The 23,289-nt window shown below is 42.2% G+C and overlaps 1 protein-coding gene across 1 annotated transcript in view; it reads right to left on the bottom strand.

The window, feature by feature from the left end:
- SHTN1 (shootin 1) overlaps window positions 1–23,289 on the bottom strand; it is a 99,717-nt gene that overhangs the window by 28,225 nt on the left and 48,203 nt on the right. Inside the window, exons 9-11 of the mRNA XM_050958994.1 lie at window positions 11,940–12,086; window positions 9,964–10,117; window positions 3,019–3,121 (exon numbers count right to left, since the gene is read on the bottom strand). Coding sequence (XP_050814951.1) covers window positions 3,019–3,121; window positions 9,964–10,117; window positions 11,940–12,086 — 404 coding nt within the window. The remainder of the gene's footprint in view (window positions 1–3,018; window positions 3,122–9,963; window positions 10,118–11,939; window positions 12,087–23,289) is intronic.

The following is a 23,289-nucleotide window of genomic DNA, read 5'->3' as shown; positions in this document are numbered from 1 at the left end:
CTGTTCGTTGTACTGGGGTTAAGTCAGGAGATATCTTTACCCGTTCCTGTGGGTTGTCTGTCTGAGATAGAGCTCCTCGAATGACCAGACTCGTCTCTCGGTCATGCCAGGGCTTCAGTAAGTTGACGTGGTAGATTTGCTCTGACTTTCGGCGGTCCGGTTGTCTAACCTTATAGTTCACTTCCCCAATGGCTTCCACTATCTCATATGGTCCGTGCCAACTGGCTAGAAGTTTGCTTGCTGCTGTCGGTACCAACACCATCACCCGTTCCCCCGGCTGAAATATCCGTACTTTCACCCGACGGTTGTAATACGTCCGCTGGGCCTCTTGTGCTTTTTCCAAATGTTCCCGTACTATCGGGGTTACTCAAGTTATTCACTCTCTCATCTGTGTCACGTGCTCAATGACTTTCTTTCCTGGGTTGGGTTGTTCCTCCCAATCTTCCTTGGCGATATCCAATATCCCGCGTGGGTGGCGTCCATATAATAGTTCAAAGGGAGAAAAACCCGTAGACACCTGGGGAACTTCCCGTATAGCGAACATTAGATATGGTAGAAGGGTATCCCAGTCTTTTCCATCCTGTGCTACCACCTTCCGGATCATACTTTTAAGGGTACGATTAAATCGCTCAACCAGTCCATCTGTTTGTGGATGGTAGACTGAGGTCCATATGGCCTGGATGCGGAGCAGGGCACATAAGTCTTTCATTAGTTTTGACATGAACGGGGTTCCTTGGTCTGTCAGGATCTCCTTAGGGATGCCCACTCTGGCGAAAACCTGTAGTAGTTCTTTTGCTATTGCCTTGGATGTGGGGTTTCTTAAAGGAATGGCCTCTGGATACCGCGTGGCATAGTCAAGGATGACTAGTATGTTTCGGTGGCCCCGTGCCGATTTTTCTAATGGGCCCACTATGTCCATGGCTAACCTCTCGAAAGGGATGTCAATAATAGACAAAGGTACTAATGGGGCCTGCAAGTGAGGTCGGGGGCTATGCAACTGGCATTCAGGGCAGGAAGCACAATAGCGTTGGACTTCTGCATGTATCCCTGGCCAATAAAACCTTCTTAGGGGTCTTGTCTACCCCTAGATGTCCCCCAAATAGATGACCGTGAGCTAACTCTAGTACTGCCCTTATGTGTTACGGTGGGACTAAGAGTTGCTCTACTTCTTCCCCTCGTATTTGCTCTATCCTGTACAAAAGATCGCGTTTGAGCACATAATATGGCCTTGGGCCTTTGATCTTTCCTTCCACAGGCACACCATTTACTTCCACTACCTCCTCCCTCACGTTCGCATATAATGGATCTTCGGCCTGGTCCTGCCCAAAAGTCTCACGTGCAGGGGGCCTATTTCTACTCTTCCCCCTGGGGTCTGGAACAGTTTGCGGGCTGCCACCTGTCTTTCCACGAGGGAGACCAACTCATCATAGGTAGAGGGATCATTCTGGCCAACCCAAGACCTGAGACCTGGTAGTGGCCCCCTCATATACCGGTCCAATACCAGTACCTTCATCATCTTCTCAGAGCAAAGGGCCTCAGGACGCAGCCATTTCCGGGTCAAGTGGATCAGGTCAAACAATTGTGATCGGGGTGTCTTGTCCTCCGTATACCACCACTCATGGAACCTCTGGGCTCGTCGTTACTCCGAACCTGGCCAGGATCTCTGCCTTCAGCTGGGAATAATCTGCTGCAGCCTCTGCAGCCATATCATAGTAGACCTTCTGGGCTTCCCCACACAGGAATGGGGCAAGGATACCAGACCATTGATCTTGGGGCCAGGCCTCCCGCAGGGCTGCTCTTTCAAAAGCCAGGAGGTATGCCTCCACATCATCCTCCCGTGTCATTTTCTGTAGGCAATGGCTAGCCTGTACAGTCCGGGTCCCTTCACAGTTGCGATTCTGCTCCATAAGGGCCTTCATCTGGTTCACCAGGTCTTTCAGCAGGGCTCGGTCTTGAGCAGCCTGACTCATCAACAGATGATTGGTCTCCTGCTGCATTCTAGTCGCCTCCTGTTGGGCGATTGCTTGGACCCAGGTAGCCTCCTGCTGGGCCGCGGTGGCTTGTATACGGGCCTTGACCACGTCATCCATCTTAAGGATAGGAGGGTTTTGCCTAACCCTGGTCTAAGTCTCCAGCGCGCAAATCCCACCCGGCACCACGTGTGGCAAATTGCCGATATTGTTATGCTGGGTCTCACGCTTTCTCTTCTTTGGGGAAGGTTCAGGGCACCATTGCTTGCCTCTGAATCGGTATTTTAATTACCCCACTAGTGTCCTTGAGGAGGGGAGTGGAGAGGGAGGCACCTGGGCCCGCCCTCTTCTCCAGGTCCCAACTCAGGGGCCCTGAGGTTTGTGGTGAACCACTTGAACTAGCGGTTCCTTCCCCTGGGCTACTTCCCTCTCCTGCCCTTCAGCTTGTGAAGGGGCTTCTAGCCCTCCTTCTACATAAGCCAGTTGCCCATTACCTAGGGTTTTTTTGGATTTCTAAACTCTCCACAGCACTCCTCCAAACTTTCCTTTTGGTCTCTCTTCAAAACTGTTCTCTGTTCTAACTCCTTCAAACTGCTCTCTGCTCCAACCAAACCTTCCTGCTCCAACTCCCACACTGTCTGACTGAAGCAGGGAATTTTATCACATGACTGACTGCTGGTGCTCTAACTGGCTTCAGGTGCTCTAGTTAATCTACAGCAAACCTTCCTCCCCTTGCAAGGAATAAGACTCCCTGCTAACACTCTCCTGCTGCCCTCTGGCCATGCTGTATCACAGTACATATAACATTTCTTTAATCCATTCTACTTTCACAGAGGACAAACACTAATTGGGACTGGTCAATGTATCTAGTCTGTCAGCCAAACATGAAAGACAAGATGGCCAGCCGGTGGAGAGGAAGAAAAGAAGCCTAGAACAGCAAAAGAAAGATGGTTTTTCACTGCTCAGTCTGCTTGAGTTCAAAACTGCTACGCCTACACCACTGCCTAAGGAAAAACAGTTTCCAAATATCTTAACTTACAGCACTTACCGAATTGGATTGGGAGGGGGAGGAGGAAGCGGAGGTGGTGGTGGGGGTGGAGGTGGCGGTGCTGGATTTTCTGACCTGTATATTCGTTTCTGGAGTTCATCAACTGCATGAGAGCAACAGAAAAGCAGAATGAGTTCTCAGTAAAAGCTACTGGGTGATTTGAAACCAGAGTCCTAAACAGAAGTTCTGCCTGTAAAGAAAGCCACCGATTCATTCAAAAGCAAAATGGCAGCACATCTCAATGGCTGATCTGCTATCACACTGGGTCAGTGGTAGCTTTTGCACTCATCTTTACCAAGAACACTGATCTAGCTGCATACAATTTCTACAATCAAGGCAACTTCTGATAACTGAATGCCTAGCTGCATAATATTAAACTCTTGATACACAATAACTGGAGCCTTAAGGAGAAACCAGAATGGCTGCTACACTTCCCAGTTGTGAAAGGGACATCACATCAACTGGAAATTTAGTCAATTAAAAAAAAATCATTTCAGTTTCTACTCTTTACCTTGCATTGCTTTGATAAATTTTAACAGGTTTAGAGTCATATTCTTTAAAACACGTTTTTCTGTTCTGTTGCTATGTGAGAGATCTACACAATCAATGGGGAAAGCTATCCCAGTACAAAGGGGAAACAGTGAAAAAATATATTTTTCTCTAATGTCATTTAATTACAGTAAATCTTAGCAGCTGTTTCTAAGTATAAAAGGAATTTCAGACAGATGGATGGGATGGGACTTCCGAAGTGGATCCTCAATTCCTATTAATTATAAATTAATTACATTTTAATTTAAATTCCTTACATGACTTTAAAAACCCATCTGAGATTCTTATGTTGATGGTGCCCTTTTTAATAATAAAATATGTAAAAAGGAAAAGGAATACTGTGAATGCACATTCAAATCCATTTTGTGCTTTATGTAAATGAGTGATATGAGGTTTAAATAATCTCTGCATAGTCATTCGTAAAGAACCTACTATCATACAGAACAGCACCTGCATGTCTTTACTTAAAATCGTGTGCAATATTCACCACAGCAAACAATTTTCTCCCGCACTAAAGACTATTCAAATGACTTCAACAGGATTACTCACGTATTTCCAGGTAAACCTGGGCTTGAGCCTCTGATTCAGGAAAGCATTTTGGCCTGAACAGGGATGGACTTCAGCATGTTTTTAAGGGCTTTTTTGAATCGAAGCCTGACTTATGGGTTCCCCATAGAATCACAGCAATATAGGACTGGAAAGGACCTCAAGAAGTCATCAAATCCAGATACCTGCTCCATGGCAGGACCAAGTAAATCTAGGCCATGCCCGGCAGGTGTTTGTTCAACCTGCGCCTAAAAATCTCCAATGATGGGGATTCCACAACCTCCCTTTGAAGCCTATTCCAGAGCTTAATTACCCTTATATATGCCCTTTTTCTAATATCTAACCTAAATTTCCCTTGTTGACAATTAAGTCCATTATTTCTTGTTCTACCTTCAGTGGATAGGAGAACAATTTTTAACCGTCTGTTAATTGCACTCCATATGAATTTATGCAAATATGCTAATAAGTGTGAATATAATGTAACTGGAAAATGCTTCATGCAAAAGGTCTCTCGTAAGGTATCATTACAAAGCTTATAATCTACTGAGTGTGGTCTTCCTATTTGTAAAAACGTATCATTCTTGTATCTGAAACTAGAAATATGAAATATAACTCTGAAGTCCTATTGTAATTATGCGAAGTGTGGGCTATTAATGGTGGTTTGGAATCTTGATGGCTCAAACTAGGAGTCATGAACTAGGACAATTGATTGTAAATGGCTCTGTTTATTTGCAAGCCTTCCTGTGGTTCAGGCCAGGAAGAATGAAGGTGCAGGGTCTCACAGGACAGGTGACCATGTCACCTGGTACTGGAATCCATCTTTTCCATTTAGAAGGAGGGGTGGGAACTCATAGAGACAAAAGATTCCCGCCTTGTTCCAAAGCTATATAAGCGGGTTGAACAGAACAAAGGAGGTTCCAATCATGAGAAATCGCCTAGTTACCACCTGAGCTGGAGCTAACAAGAACTATATCAGGGGAAAGGATTGGGCCCAGACTAGAAAGGCGTCTAGTCTGTGAAAGAAGCTTATTGGAACATCTCTGAGGGTGAGATTTACCTGTATTCAGTTTCTTAACTGTATTAGGCTTAGACTTGCGTGTTTTGTTTTATTTTGCTTAGTAATTTACTTTGTCTGTTATTACTTGGAACTACTTAAATCCTACTTTTTATACTTAATAAAATCACGTTTTGCTTATTAATTAACCCAGAGTAAGTAATTAATACCTGGGGGAGCAAACAACTGTGCATATCTCTCTATCAGTGTTATAGAGGGCGGACAATTTATGAGTTTACACTGTATAAGCTTTATACAGAGTAAAACGGATTTATTTGGGGTTTGGATCCCACTGGGAGCTGGGTGTCTGGTGCTAGAGACAGGAGCACTTGCTAAGTTGTTTTCAGTTAAGTCTGTAGCTTTGGGGTCGTGGGTCAGACCCTGGGTCTGTGTTGCAGCAGATTAGCGTATCTGGCTCAACAAAACAGGGTTCTGGAGACCCAAACTGGCAGAGAAAACAGGCTCTGAGGTAGTCTCCACACGTCAGTGACAGTCCCAAGGGGGTCTCTGTGACCGAACCCAACACACCATACTCTTTATAATAGCCCTTAACATATTTGCAGACCGTTATCAGTCCCCCTCCCACCCAGTCTTTTCTCAAGACTAAACAGGCTCAGTTTTTTTAATCCTTCCTCATAGTTCAGGTTTTATAAACTTCCTATCATTTTTGTTGCTCTCCTCTGGACTCTCTCCAATTTGGCCACCTCTTTCCTAAAGTGTGGCATGCAGACCTGGACATGGTACTCCAGCTGAGGCTCACCTGTGCTGAATAGAGCAGGACAATTATCTCCCATGTCTTATATACAACATTCCTGTAAATATACCCCAGAATAACAGTACCGTTTTTCACAGCTGCATCATATTGTTGACTGATATAAAATTTGTGATCCACCATAGCCCCCAAATCCTTGTCAGCAATAATATCACCTGGCCAGTTATTCCCCATTTTGTATTTGAGCATTTGATTTTTCCTTCCTAAGTGAAGTTCTCTGCAGTTGTATTTATTGAATTTTATCTTGTTGACTTCAGACCAATTCTCCAATTTATCAAGGTCTTCTTTAATTCTTATCTTGTCCTTTAACATGCTTGCTACACCTTCCAGCTTGGTGTCATCTGAAGATTTTATAAGCACACTATCCACCTCATTATTGAAGCCATTAATGAAAAATATTGAATAGTACTGGACGCAGGACTGACCCCTGAGAAACTCCACTAGAGACATCCTCCCAGTTTGGCAGTGAATCATTGATAACTACTCTTTGAGTAGGGTCTTTCAAAAAGTTTTGCACTCACCTTATAATAATTTTATCTAGACTACACCTCCCTAGTTTGTTTATGAAAATGCCATCACGGACTTTGTTAGAAGCCTTACTACAATCAAGATATATCACATCTACTGCTACCCCCCTACTCACTAGGTCAGTAACCCTGTCAAAGAAGGAAATTAGGTTGGTTTGACATCATTTGTTATTGACAAATCCATATTGGCTATTCCTTATAACCCTTTTATCCTCCAGATGCTTACAAAATGATTGCTTAATAATTTGTTCCGGTGTCTTTCCAGGTATCAGAGCTCAGCTAACTAGTCAAGAATTTCCCAGATCCTCTTTGCTCCCTTGTTTTAAAGATAGGTACTATGTTTGCCCTTCTCCTGTCTTCATGGACCTCACTTGTCCTTCACAAGTTCTCAAAGAGAACTGCTATCAGTTCCAAGATTGCTTCAGCTAGTTCCTTAAGTACCCTGATGAATTTCATCAGGCCCTGCAAACTTGCGTATTTCTAACTTATCTAAATACCCTTTAACGTGATCCTTCCCTATTTTGGCATGCATTCCTTCCCCCACTGTTGTTAAATTTAATAATTATGTTGAGTATCTGATCTGACATAGTGAAATTGCCAACAATAACCAGAATGACCTTATTAGTGTCATTATAATAATGACAGGCTAGGTTACATTTTCAAAGCATTGCATATGACAGGCACACACAATCCCCGGTAGAAAATAATGGTATTTCCACGTGTATCTCACATGTTTTGGACACCTGGCTGCCTTCTATCCACATTGCACATGAAACAAACTGTGCCAGAATCAGAATCTGGTGGAAGCCTGGGATCAATTTTCAATTCCACCACTTTCAGAGACATGCTGTAACAATGGGAAACTTACTCAGGTGTTCAATTCTCCGCATCTTAGAACTTTCACTTAATTCTTTAGGGAAGAGCAAAAACAATGATCATGAAGTTGAAAATGTATGGAAAAACTAAACTATCTAAATATGTGTAGCTTGGATAATCAATGACTCAGAGGGAGATGATGAAATATAATGATATGATAGATGTAAAACCAAAGGATGGAAAGGAATTATTTAGTTTTCTGGTTTTTAAACTTAATCACATACCAAATTTAGGATAGCTATCAGGAAAATACTATGACAACCATGTTACTTGGGACTTATAAAAATAGACTGAACGAGCGAGCCCTAAGAAAATATATTCTAGAGAATTATCTGCTTATGTGTTCTTATCATCACGGTAAGTGAGCATCTAACAATCCCACATTGATTGTGAGATGGACTGCATGATCTAATACGTCTTTCCAGCTAAATTCTATGAGTTTATGATTAATTTGACACACACGAAATTGTAAAATATTTTTTCCAGAAGCTCACACCACTACATTGGTATGCTTTTTCTCTCTGACATTTTCCATCTACACATTCCAGCTGTGTTTGGAGAGTTAAACAGTAGTTCACCAGCTGCTAACTATATTTTGAATTTATTATGAAATGGCAATTTTAAATAAAGAGAGTTAAATTACAGTTTTTAGCATTTAATAGGCATGATGCTGTAAGCTGGTCAGGCACCATTTTAGCATATAAGACTTTGATAACTAAATTACAGTAGTTGTTCCATACTGTACATACTGTAAGTGATTTTTGTCAGTGTTTTGGAGGCTTTGGTTTAGCCTATGAACTGGACAAATAGCAGTCAGAAAGTCAGACAATTTTTTCAGTCAGATAGTAAAGGGATAAATGTTTAGCATGATGCACAGGGAATTAGACACACAATTCCCATGGATTTCAGACATTAAAACCCACAGAAGTTGTGTGGTTAATTCCCTGTGCCAAGCTCTGAATACAGTATTTACCTTTTAAATGTCAGTATCAGAAGAGCCTGTAATATGAGGAAAAAACCTCACTTCAGCAGGGGTTGTTTTCTCACAACTCAGTCTGAAGGGCTAAATCTTTCCCACAAATTCACCGATAACTGCTAGATCAAGACTAAATGCTTGTGTGATTTCCTAAGTTGCTTGATAACTTCCACATATGGAATTTTTCCACATATGGAAACATGAGAACTCCCCCCACCATCACCTGTACAATAGGGGTGCTACAAAATAAGCCAGGGGTAGGAAACCTATGGCACGCGTGGCGAAGGCAGCACATGAGCTGATTTTTAGTGGCACTCACACTGCCCAGGTCCTGGCCACCGGTCCAGGGGGCTTTGCATTTTAATTTAATTTTAAATGAAACTTCTTAAACATTTTAAAAACCTTATTTACTTTACATACAACAATAGTTCAGTTATATATTATAAACTTATAGAAAGAGACCTTCTAAAAACATTAAAATGTATTACTGGCACGTGAAACTTTAAATTAGAGTGAATAAATGAAGACTCAGCACACTAATTCCTAAAAGTTGCCGACCCCTGTGATAAGCCATGGTGTACTGTGTGTGTATATCTCTGTGAAAGAATTAATAGAACAGTCATGTTCTATTTATGTATATCTTTTGAATCAATGAAAAATATAAGTTTCAGCTGAACTTAAAAGGATTATCCTTTCACATGCAAACACTGCATTGAATCTTTACTTATTGTAGACTCGGAGTTACCTAAAGATTTAATTTTATATGCCTGTGGAAGGTGAACCACCACCAACCATGCTGCTTAGTGGTCAAGCAGGAGGACAGCAGGCCATCTTCCTCTTGAAAACATGGTCCCGTCCTTCAGTGCCTCCCCCATCTCTCCAAGAATTTCCAGTCCTTCCCTTTAACATGGGGACTTGGAGTCTAGGCCCTTGAACAGTCAAGGTCTTTTCCAGCTAGATTCTCAACCGAAGTGAATGCTCTTGTAACTGTAATATCCTCTTGAAGTGGGTAGGGGAACCCTGGACCACTCCCTCCACTGCTCTCGTCCAGGGCCCTATGGCGGGCAGCTACACTCTACCTTGCAGTGTTACACAGCCGCCCCGAGGCCATCTCCTAAGAAAGCCTCCTTTAGCTTCCCACACTAAATCAGAGAAGTCTCTGACCTGCACACTCAGTCACCTGACTCTCCTTTATAGGTCTGCAGAGGTCTGCATTGTCAGGTCTCAGGCAATGAGTTCCTGGGCAACACTTCTCCCACAGCACAGCCATCTGTTCCCTTCCACTGCCCCCTGCCTCTGACCTGCTTTGCTTCCCTTTTTAAAGCCTCAGCCTCCAGTCTGTTCAGGCCCTGCAACTGTGGCTGGCCAGGGCTGCTTGGGACCAGAGCTGTTCCTTAACTCCTTGTTCTCCAGTGAGGTTGGTATACCTCATCACAATGCCACAACATTTTTAAAGATTTTTCTACTGAATAGGTTCTAGACATTATGTTGAGTTGAGTCATTGAACTTCATGCAGTGAAACATAAATTATGCACAGATGCTCATGGCTTCATCTCAAAAGTATCATGTATAATTCTGCTAGGTCTGCATCAGTAACATTTGAGAGAATTTCACTTCTAAACTTAATTGGATTAAGTTATTTTACCTGAATGCTTCAGGTTTTTAACTTTTTCTTCAGAGTTCTGCCACTGTAGTTCCAATTGCTTTTTATCTTCTTCCAGAAGTCTCAGCTGCTGCTGTAGACACCTGATCTCCTTATGTAGTGCTTCATTTTCTAGCTTCTCTTCCAATTCTTTAACCTGAGGACGGCAAACACTTGGACGTTGTTACAATAAAAAATAAATGCTCATTCTGTCTTTTGCCTTGATGAATAGCTGGGCCATCTACCAGACACCATAGGCCTTAGGAATATGAGATTAGCAGGAAGACTGTAAGCTGCAGTAATATACATGAGAAGTCTTCTTAAGCAAACAGTTTTGAAAGACAGCCACAAAGGCTTTTTTTCTTTAGAGATTTAATCATCTTATTTGAACACAGTTTCTTCATTTGAAGCAAACATTAATGTAGTTTTTTTTTTTTAAGTTAACTGTTTCTGTTTAAAGGTTATAATTTGAACTCACTTCTTCCGCAGTTCATGCAGTTGTCAATGGATGAACTACAGAATGACATCAGATTGAGTGGCAGCATTCAAGTATGTTGAAGGAATCGCTTCCATAGCTATTAAATATACACAATTTGTCTAGTTTACAAAAAATCAGAGATTTTCTATAAGCTGGCTATTACACCTCAAGTAGGTTTTTAAATAAATATATTAAGTGAATATATCTTTAGCTTTACTGTACCTGTGAAAGTACAGTTACTGAGCATTACCCTATGGCAGTGGTCCCCAAACTGTGGGGTGGGGGGAATGGAGGAATATTCAGGGGGGCACGGCAGGGCCCAGGCCAGACCCCATGGGGGGTGAGGAGGGAGCACCACCCAGCCCTCCTCTGCTCCCACGTTTAGTTCCCACCCCCAGGTCTGCCCTGGCCTTGGCCACCAGCTCCCGGCCCTGGCTCTGATCCCAGCAGCAGCCCCCGGCTCCCAGCCCCGACTGCAGGTTTACTTCCAGACCCAACTGCGGCCCCACTTCCAGCCAAAGCCCAGCTGCAGCACCAGCCCCACTCCTGACCATGACCCCAACTCCACTGTGGCTTCCGGGGGAGGTTGGGGTGTAGAGTGCATGGACGTAAAGGTTTGGGGACCACTGCCCTATGGTATACACACACTGAAAACTAAAGTGATTTATAGGTGCAGATCCTCAGCTGCCGGAAATGGTCATAGATCAACAGATACCATACTACAGTCTTACTTCAGAGATGCTGTCTTCCTCATGTCTTTCATAACTCTGGGATTTTCCACAGCACCCACATACGCAGCATTTTGTATAATTTCTATCTTTTTCTGTAGTTCCCCGATACTGTGGGATTTATACTTCCTTCTACTACTCTCATTTTCCTGCATCTCTGGAACCAGGAACCACCTTCCCATTGCAGGATGTCTGGATCCTGCCTTCTCTTCATTTAAATCCTTCCTGAAAATCACTGCTTTCCCCAAGGCACATAAATATTAACACACGTCAATGTGACATCATATCACCCCTATTAATTTAAAAAGCAACACTCAAACTTATCCACTGAGTCTCCTAGTGCTTTGGTAATCCATACTAACACATGCCTTTATCAGTGTCTAGTGGCTGGTTCACAAAAGGGTTAAACGCCTACTACACCTACCAGCTAGAGGGGTCATTCTTTACCTCCAGTGTTAAAGGAGCATGCTTTCAAGACCTGATTCAGGAAAGAACATCTTTAACTTCATCCCTATTCAGGACATAATTTTAAGTACATGCTTAAAGCTATGCATGTGCTTACCTGATGTCTTGAAGAAAGATGCCTTCCTGAATCAGGGCGTAAATGCTGAAGATTTTGTGTTCAAACCTATCAACGACCCAAAGAGACAGGGGATAGGGCAGGGACCAGACCTCTGCATTGAACTGTCCTGAGCACATTTAATAAATGGCAATTAATATGAGTTTTGAGAAGCTATCTAAAATCCTACAGTAGGTGAAAAATCTTATACTACCTTTTGCTGGTGTTGATGTCTCTCTTCTTCCAGTGTTTGGGTCAACTTGGCATTTTCATCTAAAGCTTTCATAAGCTGCTGATCAGGAGCAGAATTTTGCAGAAGCAGATGACTTTGTCTTTTCAGCTTGTTTTGTTCAATATACATCTGCCAAAAACAACACACATGCCCAAAAAAACCTGAATGGTTAAGTAAAGTCTCCCATCTTAACTGGAACCAGATAAATAATAATAATAAACACAATAAATCCTCTAGCATTGGTTAAGAAACTCGGGGTGAGAGGAAGTTTACAATAGCTAAGTGCATAAAGTGCCTCCTTGTTAAGGGAACGATGTCATTTATTATTAAAATTGTGTGTGTTTGCAACACTCAGAAATTGAAGTTCATAGAGGCTTTAAATTAGTATTCTCTTAAGAGATCAAAGCTCACTTGGTATACAAGCACTTATGCAGTCAGTTCTTCACTAGATGAGACATTCAGTCACAGGAATAGGAGCCAAAAGAGCCCCGGGTCTGTAACAGCAACCATAGAGAGGCTCATACCCAATCTAATTGTCAGGTGGTAGATTTTATCTGGTGGTGTCGCGCGTGTGTGTGTAAGAGAGAGAGAGATACACAGTGGGGAGGTGACTTTCAACCCAAGTCTATGTAATCAGTCACCATACCTACTCCACAGGGAAGATGGTGTGTTATGGTGTGATTTTAGGCTAGTACAAATGGGGCTCAGAGATACTCTCAACAACTTCTCTTTGAAGCCATTGTTCCCCTTTTATTTTTGAACTGTCCACTTCTTTCCCTTTCCCAAATGTTGATACTTTTGGTTTGGAGGATGTGGGGAGAAATAACCAGGTGGGTGTCACTACTCCAAGCCTTTTCAATAGGCCACTAGGCCCTCAAAAGGAATTGCTCAGGCCTTTGCACTGATCAAATATAGAGGGTACTTCCCTTTGTCTGCTGGAGAGCTCCAGGGAGAATTCTGCTTTCTTGCAATAAAATTCCCCAAGGAGCTACCCCTGCAGCTCTATGCTGCCAATAACACGGGGCTGTGCCTGAAGTCAATGAGGGGTTGGGTGTGCAAGGAATCCAGGATTGGCCCAAAGAGAACCCGATCTTTGTAGCAGAAATGACAAGTGTAACTAGGAGAGGAGATTTCTGATGAGAATGCTGGGTTTTGCACAGCCGGTGTTTATCCTGTGGGAGACACTTTCGATCATTTATGAAAAACACCAAGTACAGTGACTGTCTCCAAATTGCTGAAAAATTGATCCATTTTTCAGCAGAATGATTTATGACCAAAATTATTATAAATGCAAAGCTCCATGAAATCTTGACAATTTCCCTCACTACTTATTTTCTGGCCAAAGTTACTAGCACAACTTCCTGATGAAATTTCTTCCAATCCACTATTATTAGACTTCACGGTATATTATTAAAAAAAAAAAAGAAAGGAAATGCAATCAGATGTCTGTGTATTTATTTATGTAACTGAGTTTTGTAGCAAGTTTCTATCCAGCACTCTGTTGGGCTATGTTTCTGTTGGGCTACATAATGTATTATTATCAGGTTGATAATAAAAAGGAGCAAATACTGACCTTGCTGAATTTAAAGGCCTTGTCTACACTCCCACTTACTTCGGTATAACTTACATCGCTCAGGGGTGAAAACAAGCCACCCCCTTGAGTGACATAAGTTACACCAACCTAAGCGCCAGTGTAGCCAGCGTTATGTTGGCAGGAGAACTTCTCTCACCAGCATAGCTACCGCCTTTTGCAGAGGTTGTTTTATTATGGCAGCGGGAGAGCGCTCTCCTGTCAGCACAGAGTGTCTTCACCACACATGCTTTAGTAGCACAGCTGATCAGTACAGCTGCACACTGTAGCGTTTCTAGTGTAGACTAGCCCTAACTTTTGATGCAGTCTAGATGACTCACAAGTGCAATTCGAATGCAGAAACAGGGAGAGAATCAATGTGCCTTAATATTAAAAAAGCCAACAAAGAACACCTCATTTGGTAGAGCTATGCAGTGGGAAAGGCAACAATGAACTGAAAGCACCCAATGAAGAGAAAGCTATGACTACAGGCTCCAGTCCTCCACTTATATAAAAACAGGTACTGTTATGTGGGTGTGGGACCACAACACAGCAGAAGTTAGCATCCTGCAACAACTGCAATGACTCTTCTCTGAAGTAAAGGAATGGATTATCTTCCTCATGGTCACTTACTGAGTAGTGGGCCAGGATTAGGTTTAAGTCAGCCTTACCCCACCCTTTCAATACAATCCTGGTCCTCTTCACCTTCCTTTAGAAAAGAAGGAAGCAGAGAGCACAGAGCAGCAAATGGATCAGAGATTTCCTCTAGAGACCTCACTACACAGAACTAATTGTCCTGTGCAGTACTTATAAACTACAGTCAGAGGTGAAAGTAAGCCAGTACGCCCCGGTACGGCGTACCGACAAGAACCGGTGTGCTGTACGGGGGTGGCCTGACTTCCCCAGGCGGCAATTTAAAGGGCCTGGGGCTCTCAGCAGTGGCTGGTGCCCAGGGCCCTTTAAAATTGGCGCCAGAGCCCTGCTGCCAGAGCCCTAGGGTAGCGGCAGCAGGGCTCCAGGGGTTATTTAAAGGGCTGGGGCTCCCGCTGCCTCTACTGCCCCGGTCCTTTAAACTGCTGCTGGAGCCCCCGGTTGCCGTGGCTACCTCAGGGTTCCGGCAGGCTCCAGCGGCTATTTAAAGGGCCCGGGCAGGTAGAAGCAGGGGAGCTCCAGGCCCTTTAAATAGCCCCCGGAGCCTGCCAGAGCCCTGGTGTAGCAGCAGCAGCAGGGGGCTCAGGCAGCAGTTTAAAGGGCCTGGGCCATAGCAGTGGCCGAGCCCTGGGCCCTTTAAACTGTTGCTGGAGCCCCCGGCTGCCGCTGCTACCCCAGCAGGGGAGAGGAGGGCACTTACCGGTACAGGGCAGGCCAGGGCTGGCTCTGACCCCCTCATCCCTGCCCCTTCCGCCCGAGGCCTCGACCCTTCCAGGGCCCAGAGCCGGCCCCAACCCAGCTCCGTACCGGTAAGTCCTTATTTCTACTTTCACCCCTGACTACACTGATGGGTGCTATACAAAACACTAAGATGGGCAGATGGCTGTATTTCTGACTAGGGTATGCACAGCCACTTTGCATTCCCTTCTGCACACTGAAACATGATCAGGGGCCATACTGTCCTACAAATATATGTTAAAAGACCAATTAAACAATACTAAAACTGTGCCACAAACTGACCAAAAGCAAAGAAGTAGTTCAGATTTAAAGCTGGCTGCTCATCCAAAATTTTGAATGTCTGGCAGGATTTCTTGGTCACCCATTATATTACATATACTTGTTTTATGTATTCAATCTCCTCATCTAGAAAACACGTCTTTGAAGAGTAATAATTTAACTGCTTACAGGTACTTCTGGAGCACTCCTCACCAGAGTATAAAATCTATTGTCTGCCTGGGAGAGCAAAACCTTTGAGTCAGGTAAAGACGTATAGCATTTAATGTTGACAGATTCTCATTACCTGACAGTGGAGGGGATCTTTGACCCTGATATGGCAATGAGCTCCACCATGGCACCTACATAGCACCTCTCTGACTTCAGTGAGGGTCTGCATGGACCCAGTGATCTGGCCACACAGATCCCTACTGACTCAACTGAGGTGGCATTCTGGGTCACATATTATGGAAAATAAAAGACATATTAGAAAAATTGTTTCTATTTTACACTCCCATTTTCACACCCACGAATCTGTGGGAGACTGAATGCTTTCTTTTGTGCCTATAACTGATGCTGTCTGCAGTTTACTGCAGGCACTAAATTAGAAGCAGAGTGAAAACTTCTTTAAATATCTCAAAAAAAGCCATACTGAAAATCCAGCAAGCAGTTATTGAGCAAGAGCAGAAGCCACTTTTAAAAGGTTTAACTTCTGTGCCATGTTATTTTGGTTTGCATAATATAAGAACAATCAGGCTATTTGGTGGGCTAATGTTTAGCAAGGCTTCATTTTTCCGTTATACTAGAATGAAACAACATTGCAAATATGTACATTTAAAAATTGCTTCTGGATTGAAATATGCTACAAAACCATAACGGTAGCATTTTACACTCACTTTGCACTGGTGTCTGTGATTTACAGGAAAGGCAAGGTAAAGAAAAATCAGGACTGGGAACTTCAAAGTTACACCAGAGATCAATGTGGCATATGGAGTCTTGAAACCAATAATTCCACTGATCAACAACAACAAAGTCACTCAGTCACACAGAATAGTTGCCCCCAGTGAAATTTAAGTCATCTCTGAAAAGAAAGACAGAACATGAGAAAACAGCTTAGAAGTTTCTCTATAATTCTGTTGGGGAAAAATGTTTGGCAGCCCAAATTAGGTGCATACAATATGTTATTAATAGAGCTGGTCACAGTCTTTCAGTCAAAACATTTTCCTGCTGAAAAATGGGATTTTGTCAAAAAAAACACTTTACATGTGAAAAAAATTCATTTTTTTCAAAATTTTCCTGACAAGTTTCAAAGCTAAATAAAAATTTTTACTTTAAAATTGAAAAATTTGTTTTCAAAACATGAAAAAAAATTGAAATTTCAAAATTCCAGGTTTCTGTCCTTTCACTTCCTTTTTTGCCAACAAATCTAAAGGAATGAATGATGGCTATAATTTGGGGAGGGTTCCCTTTGTGCACTCTAACTTTTCCAAATTACCTCAGCTTTTGAAAACCTACTGAGTGCAAAAAGAAACATAAATGAGCTTAGCCACTCACTAGATTTTGAAAAAACGGATAAAATTGTAATGAAATAAAATTAATTTCAAGGTTTTCCTGTGAAAATCAAATACTTTCTACCAAAAAATTGAGTGAAAAGTTTTTGTTCAAAAAATTTCACAGAAAACTGTCTGGGTTTTTCTACTACCTCTACTTTATTACTTTCTTAGCATCACAGAAAATGTGCATGGCGCTTACAATATGGAGAAAAGGAGATTTCTAAGCCAAAAAAATGCTTATTATGTATGACCCTGATCCTGTAATCATGCATGGGAATAATTTATTTACATGAGTAGTCCCACTGATTTAAAATATTATACCTATGCTTAAGTATTTGCAAGATCAGGCCCTAAATTAAAAGGAACAAAACAGGATAGGACAGAAAATACTGAGTGAAGCAGAATGAAGAGGGCAAAATATCATTATACCCTCACTTGGGAGGTCAGTTTATCTGCGTTAAATAAGACATTAATTTTGATTATATATAAAAAATAAATTTCCAGGACCATCTAATTGAAACACGTTTCAGCAGCACAGAAACCTGCATGTAGCACCAAAATATCAAACAAAGTGTTTGTTGACAAGGCAAAAGAACTACTTGAAAGGATTATTTGATCTGTGATGGGGTTTAACTAGCTGATCAATTAGTTCTGACTTTACCACCTGGGAGACAATTATCTGCAGAGCATCCCAATCAACACTTGAAGCATAAGCCAGTGCTAGGGAGAATCTACTGAAACTACTACTACAGCTAAAGAAGGCTTAAAGAGAACAATAGTTTGATAAAGATAAAGGGCACCTCATCCAAAGATCTCTACATATTTTACAGAGGATGCTAAATCTCTATTCCTATTTTATAGATAGAGAGTCTGTGGGACCAAATGTCTGCAACTTGGCCAAGCTCAAGCACCAATCCAGTGGCAGAGCTGGGACAAGAATCAATGGGATTTTGCCATAGACTTCAATGGTACCAGGATTTTCTCCCAGGTATCTCAACTCCCAATCCTCTGGCCCTTACACAATTCTGCATCCTGTGCACTTGATTTTTATTTTGATGCCAAATTTGAAGAGGGAATTCTTCCTGTTTAGGAGAGCTAAAATGTAACGCTGAGAACTTTGATCCTCATCTAGGTAACATCCAGATTCCAATTTGGAGACTTTCAAAACTAACCCCCAACACTGCAGCTCAGCAAGATAAAGAAAAACACTTTAAAGCCATGGGTTTCCATACATATGGCCACATTCAGAATATTAAATATTGGCACTATTTTCAGACTGTTCCAACAAATGACCCCCTTCATTATAGGCTAAATTACAACTTGCACATTCCATGCTTGATCCCTATTTTGGCAGTCCCATGGGAAGAAGGGAGCAAGATTCCAACTCTCTGCCAAACTATCGATTGACTCTGGTTTCAAACTCTCAGGCCTGCTGCTTGATCCAAAGAAGAACTGAAAGATCACCTTCATGGGATGGGAACACTTAACTACACTTTGCCATAACCTTGGGGTGCAGATGCATTATAGCCTTGTAGTTTTATGTCAAACCTGAACAGGTACCCAGGTACCTGGAACAGGACCCCTACCTATGTTTGCTAAGTAGATGGGCTGCCACTTATTATAACAATAGAAGCAAATGAGAAAGGTGAGCAGTATGGATCAGTTAAAGACTTTGTGTTATCTAGTTGTTCATAATATTTTATTATTTTGTGGTTCATATTTTAAAGGATATTAATTTTGCTAAGGACAGTATCAAATTTTGTGATATTTAATTAATTAATTAATTAATTGCTGTACAGGTTGAACCTCTCTGGTACAGCACTCTCTGGTTCGGCAACATCCATGGTCTGGCATGATTTCATTTTATGTTTTTCATGCTTTATCTACTTATTTCCTTGTGCCAATACAGTAAAACAGTGCAACGACACTTTGTTATGAAGAGAGCCAGAAAGCCTTGGCTAGGTGGTGTTGCAAGCGTTGTTCCGTTTATTCACCTCGGCGAGATAAAAATAAAGAGAGACCTGCTCGCTACAATATTGACTTCCTGTGGTTCAGAAAATTCTCTGGTTTGGCATCGGTCAGGTCCCCAGGGTGCCGGACTAGAGAGGTTCAATCTGTACAACCTTTTTAAGAGGATACGTTTTATACAAAGTGCCAAATGCTGCATTTATTAATTCTATGGGTCGAAGGAAAGTGGCCTAATTCACCAAGAACAAGGCAGCAGTTGTCATTAGTTCAACTAAATTTACTGCCTTGCTCCTTGCCCGTTGAATACTTTTCCCTAAACAGTCATTCAGAGATTGCATTTTAAGCTGTGGATGGCTGAATCCTTACCAGAATGGTAGCACCCACAAAAACACAGCATCACACTGTAATGGGGCGTACCAGGCCTTCATGGCCCCTTACTGAAGACCCCGCTGCTCTGCCACATCCCACCCTAGGAAGCAGCAGGGTGGGAGGAAAACAGCAGCAAAGGTAAGTCCTCCAGGCCTGCCTAGAGAAGCCTCACTGGAGCATCCATCTTGGAAGCTAGAGAGACCTGGTCCTCCAAGGGCTAACAACAGCCAATCAGAGCCCAGCAGGCTCAGATAAAAGGAGCTGCAAAGTCTCAGCAGGTCAACTCCGGTTGGGACCAGTGGAGTGAAGAAGGGTGCTCCTCTCTGGCCAAAGGAGCCTGATAGTCAGAATTTATGGCTGGCTAAGCTTACCTCGTGGGAGAGAAGGACCTGAGAATGGTGGCCCTGAAATAGGGTTGGGGATACAGGTCCCAGTAGGAAGAGGCCCTAGGAAATAGCCGTGAAGGACTGAAGTTGAGCAGCATGTGAGCTACTGTGTATATAGTCCCTGGGTTGGAACCTGGAATAGTGGGCAGGCCTGACTTCCCCTCACTACTATAGGTAAAGTGGTATAGACCTCAAGAAGATTCCAAACAAGGGGCTGCATTTAAAGGTCCCCAACACCGGGGCTGTAGACCCTAGCAAGGGCAGAGAGACAGTTTATTTATTTATTGGACTCTTTAATATCCCAGCAGAAGGGGTTCACTCACACATTGACTTGGCCAGAGGGCCAAGCCACTGAAGACCTCCCAAGGTTGGCTGGCAGCCTGCAACGGACACTAGGGGCGAGAAAAGGACTGTGGTACCACTCCCAGTCACTTGCAGGTGCGTGCTCCATTACACATTGTCATAAACAGATAGTAGGAGTTAAAAGAACAGAAGTACTTTATATCTCTTTTGCCTGTAAAGGGTTAACAAGATCAGTGAGCCAGGCTGCCACCTGACCAGAGGACCAATCAGGGGACAGGATGCTTTCAAATCTTGAGGGAGGGAAGTTTTTGTGTGTGCTGTTAGTTTTTGGTTGTTGTTCTCTCTGGGTTCTGAGAGTGACTAGACGTGCAACCAGGTTTCTCTCCAATCTCCCTGATACAGGTTCTTATAGATTCAAAATAGTAAGTACTAGGTGATAAGGTGAGTTAGGCTTATGTTTGTTTTCTTTATTTGCAAATGTGTATTTGGCTGAGAGAAGTTCAAATGTGTATTTGGCTGGAAGGAGTTCAAATTTGTATTTGGCTGGAAGGATTTTAATTGTACTTGTATATTTAGGCTGGGAGGGTATTCCCAGTGTCTATAGCTGAAAGATCCTGTAACATATTCCATCTTAAATTTACAAAGATAATTTTTACTGTTTTTTCTTTCTTTAATTAAAAGCTTTTCTTGTTTAAGAACCTGATTTTTTTTTTATTCTAGTGAGACCCCAGGGGACTGGGTCTGGATCCACCAGGGAATTGGTGAGGAGAAAGGAGGGAAGGGGGAGAGAGAGGTTAATTTTCTCTCTGTGTTAGGATTACTTTCTCTCTCAGGGAGAGTCTGGGAGGGAGGGGGGAAGGTGAATTTTCCTCTCTGTTTTAAGATTCAAGGAGTTTGAATTACAGTGATCTTCCAGGGTAACTCAGGGAGGGGAAGCCTGGGAGAGGCAACAGTGAGGGAAAGGGTTTACTTTCCTTGTGTTAAGATCCAGAGGGACTGGGTCTTGGGGGTCCCCAGGTAAGGTTCTGGGGGGACCAGAGTGTACCAGGCACTGGAATTCCTGGTTGGTGGCAGCGCTACAAGTACTAAGCTGGTGATTGAGCTTAGAGGAATTTATGGTGGTACCCCATCTTTTGGACGTTAAGGTTCAGAGTGGGGAATTCTACCATGACATACATCTTTACAGTCTTCTCTGTATGAGGAAATTCATCACCAAGTCATACCAATTATCTTACATCTATAGGATGATGCACCATCGCCTACAAGTCCCAAACAAGAGAATCTTACTGCTACTTAATAATGTTCTCCAATTAACATTTTCCCGTTTAAGCATCGTATAGAATGGATTATATTATTCTATATATTCCTAAAGCACCAGTCTTGTTCTATCTGGATGCCACTGAATCCATTTAGAAACAGATCAGATGCTTCCTGGAAGAGGAGCAAATCTCTTAGCCCTCTTCCCAACAGATTAAATGGCTGACTTCAGAGGAATCAAATCTAGGTGGTACACTTCCTAGCGCACATAGCTGTGGCCATTTCACAACTTCGTTCTCAGATGAAAGCTTGATGAGAGAGATTAGTCTTGTATCATGCTCTAAAAGTGGCAAGATTTAAGCTCAGGGTCTAAGACCTAAACACATCCCTCCTCTATTTCAATTATTTTCAGTTCAACCACTAGGCAGTGAATTAATTATTGTGACTAGGCCTGGAAGAATTACCTTATCGGGTAAATGTTAATTTTTGTCATATACACACAAAAATATTTCCTCAGAAGATAATCAAAATTTACAGATAGACAAAGAAAAATGCTGCTGGAAAAATTATTAAAGTTTGATGTAAGGATATTTACTTTCTATAGTTTGACATGAGATGTTGACAATTTCTGTTTTAACAGTGATCAAGTTTTGACTTTTTGAATCTCAACATCTACTGTCATTAAATAATTCTTGTCTGACTCCTTCCATTATTCCCTGCAACTGTGAACGTTTAAATAGATAAAAGTAAAAATATATATATATATATATATTATCCATCAAAAATTAAAGTTTAATTCTGCCAAGTCTAATTATTACATAGCAGCTTTTGTTAAACTGTCCTTGGTAATACATAGACGCAGGTACGCATAACAGAAAAGTCTTTCCAGGAGCACAGGTCTTGCGCTATCCACTTGCAAACATGCCACATGGTCATTATAAATGACTCAAATGCTATTAATGGCTCTAAACAAGAGTTCTTGTGCAGTTCATCACTAATGCAACACACTCAGATCTCTGACTCAATTGCATGCAATCTCATGAGGGGCACAGGTCATCATCCTTTGTAGCAATTATGACAGTCCTTCTTAAGAGTCACAAAAATAATAACAGCATCTGCCCTTTTTATATAGGAAGGTTCAATCCTGGATTAAATAACGTGCCAGCCAAGCACTTTCACAGGGCCCCATAATGAGAAGGGGCACTCTGAAGGTAACAAAGTTAAATACAGATATGGTACTGTATGGCTGATGTATACATACAGAAAGATACATTGTACTGTATATACACACTTTTAAAATGCATCTGTAATGGTCAGGGATTGAGAGGAAAATTAAAGCAAGCTGCAGGCAGGGCACAATACAGGGTTTTTTAAAACCTATATTAAAAAGGGGACTATAAAATGTGAATTTACCTCTGGGTAAAGCCTAGGTTGGCCTCTTAAAATATAAAATATATAATCCAAACCATAAACATTTACAGAAGCCTGTTTCTTTCATCAGGTGATGTGTTTTGGCCAGAGACTGTACCAATATCCAAAGTAAGAGCAGCCCTTAAAAACCTGCACAGCAACTCTACACTTGTTTTTAATTTTTCTCAGACACGAGCAGCATAAAACAACAGCCTAGCACTTTAATTCATTTCTCAGCAAGATTTCAAAAGTAATTTCAGGTGCAGGTGCTGTATAGGAGCCAATGAGAGATTCTAACAAAGTGTCTACAAGCACTTTACAAGTATCATTGCAAGGCAAGATACATGCTTAATAAATCTTTTATATTAAATATTTTATTAAGCATATGCGATTGCAGCATCAAGATCCTTAGCTCTTCTCTACCCTCCCCCCTTGCTTTCCAGCACTGTCATATCTTCCTTTTCATTTGTGTTTATGGTACGTAACACAGTTTGCTTTCCTTTGTGGAATATTGCTTTTCAGGTCTAGCCTCTACATTATTGCTGTGGCCTTCAAGATCCCCTCTATGTGCCTTTGTTTTCTTGTATAGCATTTCACAAAAAACTGATGAATCTTAAAATGTCACTTAAAACATGACACTAGCATTCTGATTATGCTTGCCAAGATCCCTGGGTTAACAGCCCTGGCTTATTCAGGTGGATACAGATTTTCTATACCCTCATCCATTCCCTCTCCCCCCCACACACACACCATTTATTTAGTTCTTTTATTCAGATTCCTTTAGCTTTCACAAAGGATGACTCACTTTAAACCCTCTACCTTTCTCCCCCCCTTCCTCACCACAGCTGACAATATTTACTCAGTTTCTTTAG

This window comes from Gopherus flavomarginatus, chromosome 6 (genome assembly GCF_025201925.1).
Source record: "Gopherus flavomarginatus isolate rGopFla2 chromosome 6, rGopFla2.mat.asm, whole genome shotgun sequence".
NCBI lineage: Eukaryota > Metazoa > Chordata > Testudines > Testudinidae > Gopherus > Gopherus flavomarginatus.
This window is presented reverse-complemented; position numbering and strand designations above follow the sequence as displayed.